We start from the raw sequence: 19,386 nt of genomic DNA, 5'->3' as shown, positions 1-19,386 counted from the left end.
ATGTACAGAACAGCACAGAAAGACGCAGCCTGCTTTAGTTACATTAAAATGACTTGTACTGTCTGATAAACGCTTCCAGCCTTGCAGTTGTCTTCCTGCACAAAAAGCAGTTTCATAGCGAGGCTGACGTTTAATAGACAACAGATGCAATGTTTGTCTAATTTTGGTCAGAACTTGACTGACGAATGAACAGGGGTTAAACACTCACAAGCCATCACTGCAGCATGATATATATCCTAACATTGGCCATGTGATTCAATTTGACCAACATGTGTGTGACCTTCACAGCAAAAGGCAACACACTGTGAGAATTTGACAAATTATATGATCTAATGAAAACACATCATCTTTAACTCTTAAGATTCAAGTTACAACATTAGCTGATGTCTAAAAGAAACAGATGAACTGAATTTCAGCAGCAACATCCAGGTGTAGGTGATGTAGACTTTCATGAGTTACTGACAGATACCATACCCCATCTCTTCCACATGATTTAACTGAATGAGAGGTCAACTGAAAAGCAGGAAAACATGGAAAGATTTTATTTTTTTAAAGCATTATACGGTTTAGCATCTACCTATATTTCAGAGCTTTTACACTCTTATGCACTGATTAGACTTTGTATATCTTCTAATCGCTTGCTCTTGGTCACCCCCAGACTGAGACTTAAGTATACTAGAGACCAGGAATTCACGGTGGCTGTTCTCAAAATATGGAATATGCTTCCCATGGATGTCTGGTTGGCTTCTGATCTGGGGGTCTTTCGTTCTCGGTTTAAGGATTATTCATTCATGCAGGTGTTTGAGCCCAGCTCCTCACGGGGGCCTTTGGCCTGACTTTTATTCCCTCTTCTGTTATTTGTTGTTTCTGTTCTATATTGTTGTTTGCTCCAATCATTATTTTCTTATTTTTGTATGCTCAGTGTTTTGTATTTGTTTTCTTTTGATTCTTGTAAAACACTTTTTGTTGTTTATAAAAGTACTATATAAATAAGCTCCTGCTCGGATTTGCTTACTGAGGCAGTCTGAGAAGTAGTCCACCACATAACAATGCAACTTGTCTTTTGTACACTTTGGTTTTTGTACCGAGTAAACAGACACAATATAATGTGCTAGTGAGCTTTAGAGGTGCCGTTTTACCTTTGAGCCACAAGTCCCCATTTCCAGGCTTTAAGCGAAGCTAACTGGTTGATTCATTTGTACAGAAATGAGAATAGCATTGATCTCATCTACAGCTCAGTAAGAATAATAACTGTATTCTCCACAGTGGTGAACTTTAGGTGCAACAGGTCTGAACATACTATGTATAAACAAATGTGTGTTTACACCCAGAAAGGAAAGGCTGACCAGGTATGGTCATAGTCACTCAATCTACAGATTCAGATTTGCCCTGTGCAACAACAACCATCCATCAGATGTATTCTGCACATACCACTACCTGAAAAATCTTAAGGTAAAGAAGAGTATCATTTATTACCTTTCCTTCTCCAGCATCAAAGCACAGAGCACAAGGAGTGACAACAAAAGAGGCATTTTGCAAGGGGCTGGCAGCATGAGCACTCTCCTACTGATTTGGCTTTTATTGCACCCTTTTCTCTTTGCTGATCTTGTCCTAAAGGCGATCTAGTGAAGAAACCACAGCAGCCCTAGCTGACTCATCCCTTACCTAACTATAAATCAAACAAATACCTTTCCTACCGACTCTGACCTCTTGCTCATTTTGCTTCACTCCAAGAGGAGAACATGTGGTCTGGTGAAGGCCTGACAGAAAAAAGAAGTATCCTCAGGATCACTGGTAAGTACCAGACAGAGCAATACAGGGCAATTACACTCCACTCTAATTCCATGTGTGAAAATAAAACTGCTGAAAACAAGAAAACCACACATTGACACATACAATGAAGCGAACTCTTCCGCAATCAGTTAGTGAGGGGAATCTGAATCTAAACCACAAAGCAAGGTTTACTATAAAGCCTTAGAAAGTCCATCTGATTCAAGAGTTAGTGCAGGGTTATACCATTGTATATCACTCAGAAACAACACAGTCTGAAAAGTGTGAGCAAAATGTACTGTGAACAAAACACAATCATCAAAATAGAATATCTCACATATTTTATTTGAGACAAAGACCTGTGGATCAACGGGAGATACAAAAAATACATTATCAAAAGCAGAGGAATTAGAAAAACGTAAGGAGAAATTAAGCTTTCAGATTAAAGACAAATATTACATGGAGGATGCAATTTTGTCGATAAACTTGGCCATTTTTATGTCTCGTTTTGACAGGCCGCCGCAGTCGTGTGTCGTCAGTGTGATCTGGACCTGTGAGGACACGCAAGCATTCGTCAAAGTCACAAAGCAACAATTGCTGGCCAAGCAGAAAAAAAAGGATGTTAATTGATTAATGTCATTAATGTTGATTGTTATAATTAAGGTTTTACCACAAATAATCTTACTGAGTTAAACATTTATGGGAAAATCTAAACATTTTCTGAGTGAAAGTTTTCTAATTGTCAACTTTAGATAGTGAAGTTGTTAGAGCATTGAACTCCCCCGAAAACCACAAGGATTATTGTTGTAGGTATTGTTGTTTTAAAACAACTATAAAGACACACAAAGCAACTGAAGGCCCTACAAGCAGTGGGGGGCCCTTCTTATAATCCATCCATGGTGCCATGCAGGTGTACCTAACACACTGGCAACTGAGGCAGTAATGGTGATAAATTCAGGAGACCTCTCTCTGGGGAGCAGCTGAAGTTCAGAAACATGTTTACAAGCTCAAATTTCAATACTGAGAGCCACAAAAACAGAAGCTGCCTAAATGATCATATCATCAGTAGCTCAACACACAGCATTGAATTTGTTGAGGCTGAACCTCAGTCAGAGTGAGATTTATGTGCAAATGCCTGGTGGAAAGTGCAGTGGGGGCCCAGAGACCTGTGGCTCTGTTCTCCAGCCACTTTAATAAAGAGTGGATTAGAAGCAGCATTCCTCTCAGAGCCGCCCGCTCCACAACACACGCACTCACAGTGGCTATAGCCTAATACTGGGAGATCATCAGGGACTGGGTTTGTCATATCAACCACTGCTTTATTTCTGTGGTCAAGACAGTGAGAGAGTGTTGGGGCTGTGGGGGGTATTTGCAGAGCTTTTCACAAGAAAAATGATGGGATTACAGCCTGAAGCTACTGTCGCTCTGCCTAACGGAGTGTGGTGCAGGCTGTGAGCGGAGGCCTCTCCAGAAGCAGCAAGGATTGTTTGACATGAAAAAATCTGCCTTGATCCAGGGTGGATTGATCTCGGCGTGCCTGTCATTTGTTATAAACTAATTGTAGTGCTGTAAATATGGCGGTTACTCAAACATGCAGCTGTGAAAACACTGTCTGATTCTACAAGCTGTGGTGCCTATGACAAAGTGTGATACGAACCACAATGTGGGGACAGTTATTACCTTATTATAGACATTGAACCATTCTGGGTGATGGTTCATCTTCTCCGCCTGCAGAGCCACCCGGGACATGAAGCCGAACGCCTGGTCAGGAAGGAACAATCAGCTGTCAGTCAAAACCAATTCCTCCTCAAACAGCAACAACCTGCAACACTAAGACCATAAAAAAAGCTTTTTTATTCTTTGTCTGACTTTTTCTATCATCACTGTTATAAGTAGGGTGGACAAAATATTGGAAACACATTTTTCCCATTTAGATTTTTCCCCAGTGTACATTTTCTAGTTAAGCACCAAAACTGAAGCATAAAAACGGCCTGTTTTATTTCACATTTAGCAAACCTGCCTAACTGCTCATCAACATGAACACTTCAGCCAACACCACTCTGACCTGTCACCGTGTAGCTAACACTTTAAGTCCTTATTTAGTGTTCATAAGCACTGTTCGGTGTGTTTTACTATAGGGTCATTCATTATCTGCTTACATAGCAGCCTCCACATGTGATGTTAAAAGCATTATTAAACACCTGTAGCTGCCTACAGCTGCATTAAAATGCATGGAAGTACATGAAGCCTGGAAAACTGATGTAAACAATTCCTACACGTATTCCGAGCAACACATTCTCTCTGTACAAGGGCAGTGTTGGAAAAGACAGTGTTACTGCACCCTCTGAAGCATCATTTGGAAAAAGGCCATTAACACAGGAAGTCAGAGCTTCTCAGGGTTTTATTCTATAGCAAGATAATGATCCAAAAACACCTCCAGGCTGTGTAGAAGGAAAGAACAAGACAGTCGGCTTCACGCAATGGAACGACAGCATGGCGTCCAGACTTTCTAGATGGATAATGAAAGCAAAGCAGCTACAGGTGCAGCACATCTGTGGGAACTTCTTGCCGTCTGTCCCGACAGTGTCTGATTTTAGTTGTAGAAAGAAGGACACAAGTGTGTTCACCTGTTGAATTACACTGATAACTACTGGAAACACAGAGGTGCCCACAAACCTTTGACTTGTAGCATAGAGCCTATAAATGAGCAAATGTGAGGGTAGGGTCTTGACGAAAAAGGTCAACCTGGAGCAATGACAATTTCAGAAGAAGTGGACAGAAAAATTTTCATTCTTCATTAAGTTTAATGTGACTGTTCAAGTTCACGTTGGTAGGGACACAATTTAAAGCAGCACTGATACTAAACACATGGAGCCCAGGTTATTTATTGAAAATGCAATTAATAATAATAAAAAAGAAAAATATAAACTTAATTAAATGAAACTATTAAAAGATGTGAAAATCCCTCTAGACAAAGATGTCACTGCAGAAAAAAATGTCTTGCAGCATTCAATAACCTTTAGCCAATAACATCAGAATCAATAAACCAATGATGAAAAACAGCAGACGTGAAACATTTTGTTCATTATAGATCAACCAGTAATTTTTTTCTTAACTAACCAATTAGTTATTTAGTCTGTGAAATGGCAAAAAATGTTTACAATGGCCCGTCACAATCTCCCAAAATCCAAGCCGACATCTTCAAATGTCTTGTTTTGTCCAACAAACATTAGGTGTACGATCACAGAAGACTAAGGAAACATGTAAATGTTCAAATTTAAGAAGCTGAAACTAATGAATGGTTTTTTTTTTGGCAGAAACAAGGAGCAATGCTGCCCATCGGAGGCACAGAGGAGCACGTTTAGAAGAAAGACCCTCGTGAATGCATGTGTGTATACTTCCACACTCGTGTAAGGAGCACACACACACTCTCCATATTTCCAATCCAATCACAGGCCATCCAGGGAGTGATTATGGTTATTCAAATTATCTACAAAGAGAAGAGTGAAATCCCTCGTCATGTCCACTGTGAAGAGAGGAGAAAAAAAAAAAGGACCTATTTTAGAGCAATTTCCCACTGCAATCTCAATTAAGCCCCTAAATACTTCCTCCCTGCCTAATTAAATCAACTGAAACGCCATTGTTTACAGGCCCTGGCTGCAGCCCCGTCCACCACCTGACATGACGAAACTGAACGCCTCTCGCAGAGGAAATTGCCTTTAGCCCTTTGCGTGTGTTGTTACCAATTTCTGAGACGTCCTGTTTGGTGCCCGTGTAGCGCAACACGTGTAACACGATCGGCAGCTTGATCAAATTGGTTATCAAGGAAACCGTCTCCTGATCAATTTAAGTAATTGACATATTCCTGCAACTTGACCCCACTGGCACCAATTTGGAGAATGAGGCGGTCTGCTTTTTCTCAGCTCTCATTGGCTCTAATGGAGATGGTTAAGTAGCCTGTCATGTCAGGTGCTGTCCAAGCATGCCCTCTCTCTCAGGGCCAACTCGGTCTAATCTGCTGCTCAGGAACACTGAGTGACAGCTAAAAGGATTCTGTGTGAACGCTTAAGGCTTCCTGCACATTGTCCCATTTCTCAACACCGTGTCCTTTCACAAACTCACTTTCTAGACCGCACTCTGCCACGCAGCAAAAAGCCATCACTTGGCATTTCAACACACATCCAACTGGCTAAACTTGGGCTAAAAATTTGAGTAAATAGTACATTAATAGATTTTTGATGCTAACATTGAAATCATTCACTTTTTAAGGTTTCTTTTTTTTTTTTAAACTTCTACCACAATCACTGGCACCTGACGCTTGTTGCTGTAGACGCACCACCACTTCCTGCCACAATGCCAAAGTGAAGCCAAAATATGAACACGGGAGCGGCCATCTTACTAATGTGATGCAACCAGATTCTGCACAATAGCAACCAGAGGTGGAGCCGCTATATCAGGCTGCTTAGTCAAAGCTGTCAATCATCTAAACAGACCATGTTTATATAATGAAATAACTTGTAAGAAAAATGCCCACTTGTATACAGATCAGCAGGATAAGAGCTACAAAAAACAGAAATCACAATGTATTTGATTTGTATTTTGAATTTGTGTATTTAGAATTTTTAGTTTCGTTCATGTCCCATCCACTAACATGGAGGGGGCAGCTACCAATATAACCTATATTGTAACCAGCCACCAGGGGGCGATCAACTTCACTTCTGGAAGTCGCCACGTCGTCCATCTTTATATACAGTCTGGGGTTCAAATATTTTAACTGCATTAGCTTTTCTCAAAATCTACTGTAGCTAGCTTACCTGTCTCACCGTGAAATGTACCTTTGGCATTTGCATAAATACAAGCAAACATGACTAGAATGAGTGATGACAAACACATGACTACGGCAGTTTACCCTGTTGTGTGTACATTTGTCTACAGTGACAAATTAAAGGAAACCCCGAATAAAGGAAAGGAAAACTGAATGAATGAGTGGTCTTCTCCAGGATGAGAGCGCCCCCACCCACAGGGGGCATGTAGCTGTCAGGTTCAACTCCAGTGTTCTGGTTCACTCTCACAGTGTCATTTTCGGCCGTAGCACGAAGCTCTAAAAAGCCAATGTATACCAACTTCTCAGCAGTAAACTGTTAAGTGACTAGCTGATGAACACAAACATTTAGCTGCTAACAACCAGGTCTTTCCCTGAGGAGCTGGTAGAGACCAAAAACAGAGCTAAACAGAGTGAATATCTGACCTATATTCATCAACACACCCCTTCAAATAAATGAAGTTGTTGATCCATACACTGCTGATGCATAAATAAGCAACTGCTCACCATGTGATGTTAATAAGATGTTTGTCTTGCTGCCAAGTGGCTAAAAAAGACAAAGTGCTGTAACTTTCTAATCCCTTATATTAATGTGAGGATTTGACCAGCAGTCCACATGTTGTGTGCCAATTAAGGCCAGGGTCATTACTGTAAAAAAAACAACAACAAAAAATACAAACAGGGTTGCATTTCACTGGAATGGATTCATATATGAATCACTTTATTCAGGCTCCTGGCCGGGATCAGCATGTGTGAATAATGGGCGTAATTCCCTCTTCAATACAGGGAGGATCCCTTTTAACACTGCATGTCTGCCAACTGCTTCACACCACTCTCAAGCCAAATGATCACAACATAATTGTAGTTTCACTGACATTATGACTGTAAACAGATGCAGTCACATCTGTATGATGCATTTCCAAACTTGGCAAAGGAAGGAATTTTTAGTACGGACCAATAATTGGTCAATTCAAATTAGCTTTAATTTAAGAAGTATATTTTTTTTCCAAAGCCAGCATGATGAAGCTCACCAAAGATTAAGAACAAATGCTCTGTTAATATCCAAATAAATGTGTTTCTCAACTGAACTGAGGGTGAACCGAGTTTATACTCATTACCCAAACTTGCTGTGCAATACGGAGGCCGCGCTGCTTTTATCAAGACGAGTGTTGCACTTCCCAAAAAACACTGCATGTACCTCACTAATGTGCAAAATAAAACCACAAAGGAGAAGATAATGTAAAACAGAAGATGACAAGTTCATCCTGCATGCAACATGTACCCCGAAAAGACCCATGTCTCAGACAAAAATAAGGAGAGCAGTGATCTCCCACTGGAAATGAACTGGATGTAGTGGCCGCTCAAGGGCAGTAAGCAAAGTCACAGGACACAATACTGGCACAGTGGCAGTGCTATGCCTGTCTGTCACTTGGAGGTTACCTCCACTTGGGCCAAACAAAGTAAAATGGACTCTCATCTTCCAGCTGAGGTCTTATGTCAACAGAGGTCAAGGACTCTCCCTCTCAAAGTACTCTGTTTACCCCATTTGTATTGTAGGAGCCACACTTCTCGAGTCAACGGGTCAGCCAGCCACTTGGCTACCAATCCTTTCAGCCAGCTAGCCGCTCTCTCCAACTGGCCCGACAAGCTGTAGCTCAGTCAGATAATTAGACATGACACTATGCAGGCCCCCATCTCAAATAATCAGAAACATGCGATGGCAGAGCCCCGCAATACTCCCTTCCCTGTGCACTCGCATTTGAAGAGCCATTTTGGTGCTATTACTGCATGATTGTCATACAACACTGGATGAGACAATTTGACGTCGGAGTGGAGTGGTGTACTCCCACTCATTGCGGGCGTGGGATGAAATACAGGCCTCAGTTTCAAACACATGTGTCTGTTATTTACAGATCGGTTTTCCACCACTGTGCAGTCCAGGGGCTTAGAAACGCCTGCTCTGCCTTGCCAGGACTAAGTGCATGCAGATTGTTCCCACTCTTACCAGCCTCTGACAGACACACACACGCACACTGATTGGATGTATAAATGTATATATGCAAACCTCCTCAGCATGCACACAAGTATGTGCCGACACATGCAAACCGCTCGCCACCATTACATATCACCACGGCTACCCGATGATTACTCTGCGAGCCCCATCATCACCACGTCCGCGTCAGCCCACTGGAAAACCTGCACTGCTCTGCAGTGAAAGGCAAGCACGCTGTGAATTGCTTAGTGGTGGTGGTGGTGACCACACCTCTTATGTCCCATTTCTCTTCACAGGCTTCCAGCTGGCTGAACAAGGCTGCCGCTAAGTTAACATGTAACTTAAAGCAAAATATCAAATAATTATAAAGCGATTCTGCCAAGCGCTGACGCTCGAGCTCTGCTGGGCATGTGTGACATCTTCTCGCATGAACGCAGAAAGAAGCTTCAGCTCTGCTATGCTGTGAACACGTTAAGTGACTAATCATGTGCAGCAAATGTTCACGCACATCAGCTCCTATTTATGTAAAGTGTCATGTAATACACAAGCATGAAGACCCCCTCACTGTCTGCAGGGTTACCAGCAAGGGCTTAAAAACACATTGGGCTCGACAAAAGACAGCAGACGTCAGGGCCATCTTAGCTTACCCTAGGGCTGAGAGCTGGATTAGCTAGCCACCTCTGCTTGGGCGCGGCTTCCCTCCAGCCATTTTCACAAGGTACAGAGAACATAGGATGTCTGCCGTTCTCAGGGAAAGTTCCATCTTAGAGAGGGAGATGGGACCTGAACATAGGTTAGATGCAGTTCACACTTTCTGTCAATTATTTAATGGACATTTTCAACAATTGAGAACGTGTTGCCAGAAAACTTTCAGTTTTCTGTTTCTTTAATTTTTGTTGTGGTGGGAAAGCTGCTGAAACACCAAAACTGTCCACTGGCTAAACTCTTCACAAGTTAGCAGCTCTTCAAAAACAAGCACCACACCCATCTTAAAGGTTAGACAGTCCGGGAACAGGCACAACAAACTATTAAATTGAGCAATTAACTCAATTACACAACTGCTCATTTGCATTACTGACTAATCTGTCAGTTAGTTTTTAATTAATAATTTCATATTTATTCAGATCACTCATTTTAATAATAATCACACACACACACACACAGAAGCTAATCCCAGCAAATGTTTATAACCCTCACTTAAAAACTGACCAAACTTGAAACTGGTTATAATAATTCTAAGTATTTGTCAACTAACAATAACTTTGAAAAAAAATAAAAAATAAAAAAAAGGAAACTGATCAATTGTGCAAAGAAAATGCAGCTGAATTTTGTAAATTGTGTGTCAAAGAAAAAACTTTGTGGGTAGGAAGCCCAGCGAGCCAATAAATGGGAAGTGGCCAATGTCAGTGTGCATGTGTGAAGCTGGAGGGGGGTTGCTTGGAAAGTCTGGTTTACCCAGGGGCTCGGTTTTAGTTGTAGGACAACTTATTCAACACGAGCAGAACAAGACCCATAACGAGAGGCAGAGGCTTGACAGAGATCTGGTGGAGAGAGAGAGCCCCTGACTGAATATAAAAAGGGGGCTCAAGCTGCGAGAACAGAGCGGAGGGAATTGTGTGAACACAGTGCTGCTCTCCTCGGGGTTCACAGCAGCTGCCTCCGTCTCAAACTGCAGCTTAAGCCCAGAAGCTGCATGGAAGTGGCAGCTTTTCTTGCGTATTGTCTGTGGTGAGCCACAGCTTTGTCGTGCCGTTTGTCTCCACTTTGGGTCAGATTCTCTTTTGTTTGTGTTGCATTATTTTCTCCACAACTATGACGGCATATGCTGTGAATTTTTAAATATGAACTGCTGTTTATGTCAAGAAACACTATGACACAGACTAGCTTTCTAATATGACCTCATACAGTTTCTGCATCAACACGCCTCCCTGTCCGGCCTGATTACTGACCCTTCCAAACTGAATTCCAACATACATGTGCACGGGTCACTAAAAGGTTAGGAGAGCATAAATGCTTGCCGCATTTACTGCCCGAGAAGATGCCACCAAATGAATAATGCAAATATTCCCTTTTACTTTAACTGTAACCTGTATAGTGAACAGCAGTTTTCCCAGGAAAAAGCTATTTAATTCTAGATTGTAACGTGTGCACGAGGTCACGTAACACGAGCTGTATGGCAGCTGTACCATGAGAGACGAGCTTCCCATGCTGCACATAAACAACCTCTTGTTGATAGTTTGTGCTCTCACCTAAATTAACTAGGGGAGCTCAGCTGATGAATTCTAAATAACCACCAGACCCAAACAGAATCTGCGCCCGCAGAATTCCGACAACACCGCCGCAGATTTTGAAAAGTAGAAACGTGTTTGCCCCCTGCCTGCATGTGCACAACAGCTGCGTGATGTTGTGAATGGTTTTTGCCATTTTCCAAGCCAAGGATCTGACATTCACATCTACTTCACAGCGTGACCGGCTGGCTGCACATCTCTGTCCACCTTTCACAACGATCTGACACTTCTCATATCGACCTTCTAGAGCTGTTCCTCTCAGTTGCCTGTGTTAAAGATATTGTCCTCTGACGAGATTGTCTGAAAACGCGCAGTTATCCCAACAATCTCATCCCCCTTTATGCAGTGGTCGCTCAGTAGCCTACATCTAAAGAAAGTGAACTTTGCATTTCAGTGGCCATGTGTATTTAAACTCTATTAGTTGCTTTTTTGTGCTCACTTAGCTAAATTAATATTTTCTTTTACATTACAAGCAAAAAATAAATCACTACACAGTACTCTACAGATCTGCATCCTGAATAACCACAGAAAACTGTAAAAAATACTCTGCAGATTCCATTTGGGCCTCATAAAACACAGCTTAATCTGTAACCTAACTATCTGATTAATTAGTCAATGATTTAATCTTTACAATTCACCAAATACACGGTGACATTTTCAAATTGTTTTGTCAGAAAAGCAGCCTGTAACCTAAAAAACTAATATTAAATCCAGATTTAATTTACAACAATTTACAATGACTTAAGAGCAAATCCTCATGTTTGGGTGATCATCAAACTAGTTGTCCGTCTATTTTCTGTCAATCTGTTAACAGATTAACAAATTATTCAAACATGTTAAAAACCACCTGTGAATGTACAGAACAATGACTGACCTCTGCTCTTGTGGACAACCTCATTTGCCTGCTAACCTCTAAATAAAAACAGCCTGGTAAACTCTGGAGACACACACACACACACACACACACACGGTTAAAAATTCCTACTCCTTAGCTAAGGAAGGGCGTGTTCACTTTGCAGGAGGTCCTCCTAATAGCAACCGGTCATTTTTCTATCCTGAATGCTTTTTTTTGGCGACCTTTCCCTCCGATGCATGACTGATACTGGGGGGGGGAGAAGGAACGTCATCGTTGTCAACCTCGGCTAACACAACACAACGGTTGAGCATGCACAGCTCACCTCGCCTGTGCAAACTGCATCTTAAGGCCACCCATTTCACTTGTGTCACATGAATGTTTCCACTTCATCCACTGAAATGTAAAGCAGATGGTCATCTGTAAACATACATAACACAAAGCTTGATGCATAAACAGTATCAGTGCTCGCAACTTAAACACATGCACAATTCCAACCAAAATTTACAGTATTAAAGACACAAACACAGATGTTTCCACATGTGATTGCAGGGATTCTCACTGACCAAAGTGGCTTCAGAAAGAGGATTTCACCTCTCAAACCTGATTAAATAAACTGGACTTGATGAGGAAAATAACTCGCAGTTACCTCTCGGACTACTGTCACTAACTACACACAGCACGCCCACATGCTGCAGATGAATTACTGCGCTGGATACAACAGCATCAGAACACTTTCCACTCACAGTAATCAAAGAAAAGTACACTGAAAAAGAGTCCAGCTGTCATGTTCTTTTTTATTTCATTTGTAGCCATGAGTGGCTTCACTTCCACACACTGCCACTGTGGATTTACAGTTGTGGGTAAAGCTCTACCGCCCCCTAGAGACCACGGGAGGAAGCATTTCAACTCACAGAAAGGGGATTTGCTATTCTCATTATAAACTCTGGAGGATCTGATTTCCTCAAGCCCATCACTCTAAGATAAGTGGCGAGTGGAAATCAGCCAGCATGTCGCTCCTCATCTCCATTCCCCTCTGCTAAAAGCCCTTTAAGAACAGCCATGAAAAACAAGCTGGAGGGTTTGTGAAAGTGCATCAGAGAATTTGGGGGGTGTCTGGACAGAGAATAAAAGAGGGTAAAAAAGAAGGACAGACAGACAGATGGAGAGAGCTGCCAACATGTGAAATTGAAACAACATGAATTCATTCCCCAATAACATGGGGCACAGAGTGGGAATGAAAGACAGACAAAGACGGAGAGACAGAAATGGGGAAAGGAGGGTGGCAAGGAGCAAGAAAAAAGAGAAGGCAAAGCACATCTAGCAGAAGGAATGATGGGGTTGTTAGTGGTTTGTGAACCAGATGAAACATTTTAACCAATTTGATTGTTTGTGAAAGAAATCATTCTGATCAAAATCCAAATTGCTGCCAACTGGCCACCTGGTGCATCTCAGGGTAATGCAGCCTGACGTGTCGGGGTAAGAGGAGAGACTTTAGAACCGGGAGGAGCAGATGGGGGAGGTCAGTGCTCGCCCCCCCAACTTCAAACACGGGGAAGTGTAAAAACAGACTCTTTTGGGGGCTAAAACAACTAACGACAGGATTAGAGGAAGTCCGCTAAGTGGCCTTGAGATGTTGCAGTTTACTTCGCCCAGTTCTGGGCTAAAGCAAAGTAGCAATCTGCCTAGTGCTCTGCAAAAAACATTTCTTTAGGTTTTTCTTTTACCCGCTGGGAGTGTTGCATCAACTGCATGAAGGACACAATATCTATGAACTGGTGAGCGGTGTCCTGATATTACCTGACTTAAACTCTGAGGTCTGGTCTTGGGAAGAAAAGGGGACAAAGTCTACAGGGAACAGGGAAAATCTGCCAGAGCCATTAAAAGTACTGGGTCTCAACAGCATGTTGTTATATTGTGCTGGTGTGTAACTGTTTACTTTTAATTTGCATTGCAATATTTTTTATCTGATTTGCATTTTAATGTTTGTGTGCAGTGTGAATTGCCTTTGTGTACAATATACTGTAAATAAACTTGCCCTTTCCTGATATAATTAACCTCATCCAGCTGGTACAACAAGAACTTTAGAGTGTTTGCAGTCCTTGTTGAGGTAGGTTTGTGGACTCTTTTTCACAGCAAACACACACAATGTACCCGTAGGAACGCCCATCTGCAACTAAATAATTTAATCTCATGTTTTCTTACCAGCTTTTTTATACACCAGTTGCGTGCTAGGGGTAACAATAACATCGGTGCAAATTTCACCTGCTGAAGACCAGGGTCATGGTCAAAAGCTCTGGAAAAAATTAAGTAATACTATAGCTATGATATTTTTTTTCCCATTTCACAAACTTCAGTGAATTGTATGCAAGTGCAGAATGTTTTGTATGAAGACTATTTTCATATGTCTTGATCACATTTTTTCAAAACTCATCAAGAACACATAAAACCTAAAACAACTAAAATCACACATACACTATATTGCCAAAAGTATTCGCTCACCTGCCTTCACATGCAAATGAACTTGAGCAGCAACCGATTCTTAATCGATAGGGTTTAATATGATGTTGACCCACCCTTTGCAGCTACAACAGCTTCAACTCTTCTGGGAAGGCTGTCCAAAAGGTTTAGGAGTGTATTCATGGGAATTTTTGATCATTCTTCCAGAAGCGCATTTGTGAGGTCAGACACTGATGTTGGACGAGAAGGCCTGGATCACAGTCTCCACTCTAATTCATCCCAAAGGTGTTCTATCGGGTTGAGGTCAGGACTCTGTGCAGGCCAGTCAAGTTCTTCCACACCAAACTCACTCATCCATGTCTTTATGGACCTTGCTTTGTGCACTGGTGCGCAGTCAAGTTGGAACAGGAAGGAGCCATCCCCAAACTGTTCCTACAAAGTTGGGAGCATGAAATTGTCCAAAATGTCTTGGTATGCTGAGGCATTAAGAGTTCCTTTTATTGGAACTAAGCGGCCAAGCCCAGCTCCTGAAGAACAACCCCACATCATAATCCCCCCCCCACCTCCACCAAACTGTACACTTGGCACAATGCAGTCAAACAAGTGCCGTTCTCCTGGCAACCGCCAAACCCAGACTCGTCTATGGGATTGCCAGACAGGGAAGCATGATTTGTCACTCCAGAGAACACATCTCCACAGCTCTAGAGTCCAGTAGTGGTGTGCTTTACACCACTGCATCCAACGCTTTGCATTGCACTTGGCGATGCATTGCTTGTATGCAGCTGCTCGACCATGGAACCCCATTCCATGAAGCTCTCTACGCACTGTTCCCAGGGGTGGATACTGTTGAATACTGTGGTGAACACCTTTGCTGCTGTGTTGAGAACTTGCACAGACCAAATTCACCACATCGGCAAATAACTTCCACAAGCCTTTGCTGCTACCGTGGTGATATACAGTGGTGTGAAAAAGTGTTTGCCCCCTTACTGATTTCTTATCTTTTTGCATGTTTGTCACACTGTAATGTTTCAGATCGTCAAACAAATTTATATATTAGTCAAAGATAACACAAGTAAACACATCATGCAGGTTTTAAATGAAGGTTTTTATTATTAAGGGAAAACAAAATCCAAAACTATAGAGCCCTGTGTGAACAAGTGTTTGCCCCCTAAACCTAATAACTGGTTGGGCCACCCTTAGCAGCAACAACTGCAATCAAGCAGATCCTCAAAAGCTAGACATCATGCCGAGATCCAAAGAAATTCAAAACCAAATGAGAAAGAGAATAATTGAGCTCTATCAGTTTGGAAAAGGTTATAAAGCCATTTCTAAAGCTTTGGGACTGCAGCGAACCACAGTGAGAGCCATTATCCACAAATGGCGAAAACATGGAACAGTGGAGAACCTTCCCAGGAGTGGCCGGCCGACCAAAATTACCCCAAGAGCGCAGCGACAACTCATCCAAGAGGTCACAAAAGACCCCACAACAACATCCAAAGAACTGCAGGCCTCACTTGCCTCAGTTAAGGTGAGTGTTCATGACTCCACCATAAGAAAGAGACTGGGCAACAATGGTTTGCATGGCAGAGTTCCAAGACGAAAACCACTGCTGAGCAAAAAGAACATAAAGGCTCGTCTCAGTTTTGCCAGAAAACATCTTGATGATCCCCAAGACTTTTGGGATAATACTCTGTGGACAGACGAGACAAAAGTTGAACTTTTTGGAAGGTGTGTGTCCCATTATGTGTGGTGTAAAAGTAACACCGCATTTCAGAAAAAGAACATCATACCAACAGTAAAATATGGTGGTGGTAGTGTGATGGTCTGGGGCTGTTTTGCTGCTTCAGGCCCTGGAAGACTTGCTGTGATAAATGGAACCCTGAATTCTGCTGTGTACCAAAATATCCTGGAGGAGAATGTCCGGCCATCCGTTTGTGCCCTCAAGCTGAAGCGAACTTGGGTTCTGCAGCAGGACAATGATGCAAAGCACACCAGCAAGTCCACTTCTGAATGGCTGAAGAAAAACAAAATGAAGACTGGAGTGGCCTAGTCAACGTCATGACCTGAATCCAATTGAGATGCTGTGGCATGACCTTAAAAAGGCAGTTCATGCCCGAAAACGCTCCAATGTGGCTGACTTACAACCATTCTGCCAAGATGAGTGGGCCAAAATTCCTCCACAGCGCTGTAAAAGACTCATGGCAAGTTATCGAAAATGCTTGATTGCAGTTGTTGCTGCTAAGGGTGGCCCAACCAGTTATTAGGTTTAGGGGGCAAACACTTTTTCACACAGGGCTATATAGTTTTGGATTTTGTTTTCCCTTAATAATAAAAACCTTCATTTAAAAACTGCATGATGTGTTTACTTGTGTTATCTTTGACTAATATATAACTTTGTTTGACGATCTGAAACATTACAGTGTGACAAACATGCAAAAAGATAAGAAATCAGTAAGGGGGCAAACACTTTTTCACACCACTGTATGCTGTCTATTCTTATATTTTATGATAGTTTGATCCTGACAAAAGCAGCTGTGGGTGATGCATGCGTCTTTAACAATCTGCATGCTCCCGTGGAGCACAATCAGTTTCTGGATCAATTCCAGTACAACACCTTAAACGCAATGGATATAATTTAAAGAAAAAAAAATATTTAAAAAAAAATTACTGTTTATAAAGTTACATACAGATAAATTGTATTGTGTAAATAAATTGAAAATAATTCAACACATCTCTGAGACCGTCCTGAAACTCCTGTTTGAGATTTTCGGGGGTCCGAACCCCCAAAAGCCCCTGTGTTTTGCACCCTGGTTGCACATGCAAAGTGCAATAAACTTCAATCAAAATTGCAGAGGTTTTCCTCCTATTTGACTTGTATTTTTTCACTTTTTAGTCAGATTTAAATAATTCATGTGCACTGTCCCCAAGTGGCTTGAAAAACACTATATATTAAGAATTCACACAGCTCTAATGGAGAACTGGCATAAACAAATGGGACATGAACTGTCAAAGTGACTGATGTTACTGAAGCATAAAGCAGCATCTGGAAATATTTCCTGATATAAATCATAACTTTGTTTACTTTAAGTTCTTGTTCGGCTGCTGTATTGAGACAATATGAAACATTGAGACGTTTGACATGTTTGGTGGAGACAGGGATCATTTCTTAAAAATACCTCACTTTACACTGATGTCAGTAACTGAAGGGTCTAATGTTGGCCCCAGCCATGAGAGAAATACCTCAGTATATACACACACTCACACACCTGATTAAAGGTTTTAAAGTGAAGCTCTTTGAAGATGGCGTCACGGTCCTCCACCTCCATCCAGCCTGCAGCCCTGAGCTCCATCATCAGCTTATCACGCTCCGCAGGGGGGAGCCAGTGGGAGTCTGACGACTGAAAACAATCACAGACAGTGCGCACAGTATAATTATGACACTGGAACATCACAACTTATTCTGTCTTTTCCATATGCTGCGTTCTTTAAGCCATATTAATATGAACACACAGTGAGCTGTTTGTGTTTCAGTTCTACAACAGAAAAGTAATAAAACATTTTCACTGATCAACCACATTAACTGCTCATTTTAATTCTGACCAGCCTTTAGTGAACCCCAGATTTGAAATTCACCTTGATTGCAGCAGTTACCCGTGTACCATTAGTGCTCCGTCCGCAAGGTGGCAGCCAAGCACTATAGAGGAGATGGTGGCCTTACTACGAACTCAAAGGGCAAAGGCCACGCCGATTTAAATGCTAGTCTGTCTAACATGCAAACCCACACCCACAATAATATAAACGTATTCGATTTCTGCATTGTTATAACCCGTTCTTCAATTCGGCATGTATACACACCGCAAATCCGAACTTCTTTTATAAATCGCCCCAAAACAAAGGGGACAAAGCTGCAACTACACGTGATTTTTGTTTGTTGGTGGGGGTGTTTTTTTACGCCGAACTGTAGAATACCAATTATGAAACTCAAAAGAAGTCACAAAATCTGCTTGTTACATAAGCCCGTCTACAGGTCCACATGGAATATATTTAATTCGGAGTTTTTCGTATAGAGTCTGGCGTGTAGTAACAGCGTAGGTTCCAGGGGGCAGTCATCACCTGTTATTTCAGCGCCTACAAGTTTGTAAAGAGCCTGGTGACACGCTTACATAAGCTAACTCTAAAAAAAGAAACACTCACCATTTTAGACGAGTTGTTCCTGGAGAGCGAAGGCAGCCACAGACTGCCCTGCAGGAACAGACGGCTGCAAGGCAATGAGCTGATCGTCCTCAGGCTAAACATTAACCCAGAAATGACCAACGGTTTGTCGGATATTCTTTCCCCGCTACCCCCTCTCCTGCTCTCTGCTAGTCATCTCCTGCACTGTCACGGTTCATCATGGCTGTTCAGATTGCTGCCTGATTAAAATCCCCCTTTTTTCTAAGGGAGTCTGGTTGTACTGCACCAAAGTGATAAGGTGGTGAATAAAACTACCTGCAAACTGCCTGCGCTGTCATTATGACAAAATGGACTCAAAAAGAATTTATATTTCCAGTTAGAGATTAATACACGTATGCTTAAGACCAGGCCAAGTGAAAAGTGACTATAAATTAATCCTCCTATATCCCTTTAATAAAGTTAGTCAGTAGTGGAAAGCAACTACTGTAAGTACATTACTTAAATACCATACTTGAGTGTAATTTTACATGCAAAATGTATGACCAGGTCATGTGCTGCTATAGATTAAGCTACTTAGCAGTATACACTCTGCAAGTAAAACTTTACCCACATTAACCAGCCAATAACTTCAGAACATTAAATGCATCCTGATGAATAAATTATTTAATCATACAACATGTGAAAAGGTGCCATTCTCTCTACTGTAGGTACTTTGATACTTGAAGTACAATTTGCTTCTAATATTTAATTACCTTTATGAATGCAGGACACATACGTGCAAAGGAGAATTTTTTAAGTAAGGTACTGCTAATTTCTATTGAAGATACAGTATTTGACTCAGGGTAGCTCTAGTATAAAACTCCAACCCACTCTGCTCAGTGGTTCCTCTCCCTGCTCCACTCCGTCACACTCTGCCCAGCTCCTCAGATATTTGTCACTATGCAATTACATGAAATGAAAATGCACAAAACTTACTGATAAAGCAGAAACAATTGAAAATCGCTGATTGTTTAGAGAGGTCAGTCCT

General features: G+C 41.8%; 1 protein-coding gene across 1 annotated transcript; it reads right to left on the bottom strand.

Annotated features, from left to right (window-relative positions):
* Positions 1 to 2,108: 2,108 nt before the first annotated feature.
* Positions 2,109 to 18,630, bottom strand: LOC109966821 (pterin-4-alpha-carbinolamine dehydratase 2). Its single transcript, XM_020611985.1, has 4 exons — positions 18,381 to 18,630; positions 17,453 to 17,584; positions 3,451 to 3,531; positions 2,109 to 2,321 (listed from the first exon to the last, which is right to left on the bottom strand). The coding sequence occupies exons 1-4, from the start codon at positions 18,480 to 18,482 to the stop codon at positions 2,226 to 2,228; spliced, it is 411 nt and encodes a 136-aa protein (XP_020467641.1). The 5' UTR covers positions 18,483 to 18,630; the 3' UTR covers positions 2,109 to 2,225.
* Between the last annotated feature and the right edge of the window lie 756 nt (positions 18,631 to 19,386).

The sequence above is a fragment of the Monopterus albus genome, unplaced genomic scaffold, assembly GCF_001952655.1.
Source record: "Monopterus albus unplaced genomic scaffold, M_albus_1.0 scaffold119.1, whole genome shotgun sequence".
Taxonomy (NCBI): domain Eukaryota; kingdom Metazoa; phylum Chordata; class Actinopteri; order Synbranchiformes; family Synbranchidae; genus Monopterus; species Monopterus albus.
The sequence above is the reverse complement of the archived record's forward strand: the minus strand, read 5'-3'. Positions and strand labels throughout refer to the sequence as shown.

Bases quoted from the DNA above. Each gene is read 5' to 3' on its own strand.
- LOC109966821 (XM_020611985.1), bottom strand. From the start codon at position 18,482: ATGTTTAGCCTGAGGACGATCAGCTCATTGCCTTGCAGCCGTCTGTTC. The intron at 17,585-18,380 runs GTGAGTGTTTCT...GATTGTTTTCAG, and splicing joins GGAACAACTCGTCTAAAATG to TCGTCAGACTCCCACTGGCT. The intron at 3,532-17,452 runs GTGTGTGAGTGT...CTTCCTGACCAG, and splicing joins ACTTTAAAACCTTTAATCAG to GCGTTCGGCTTCATGTCCCG.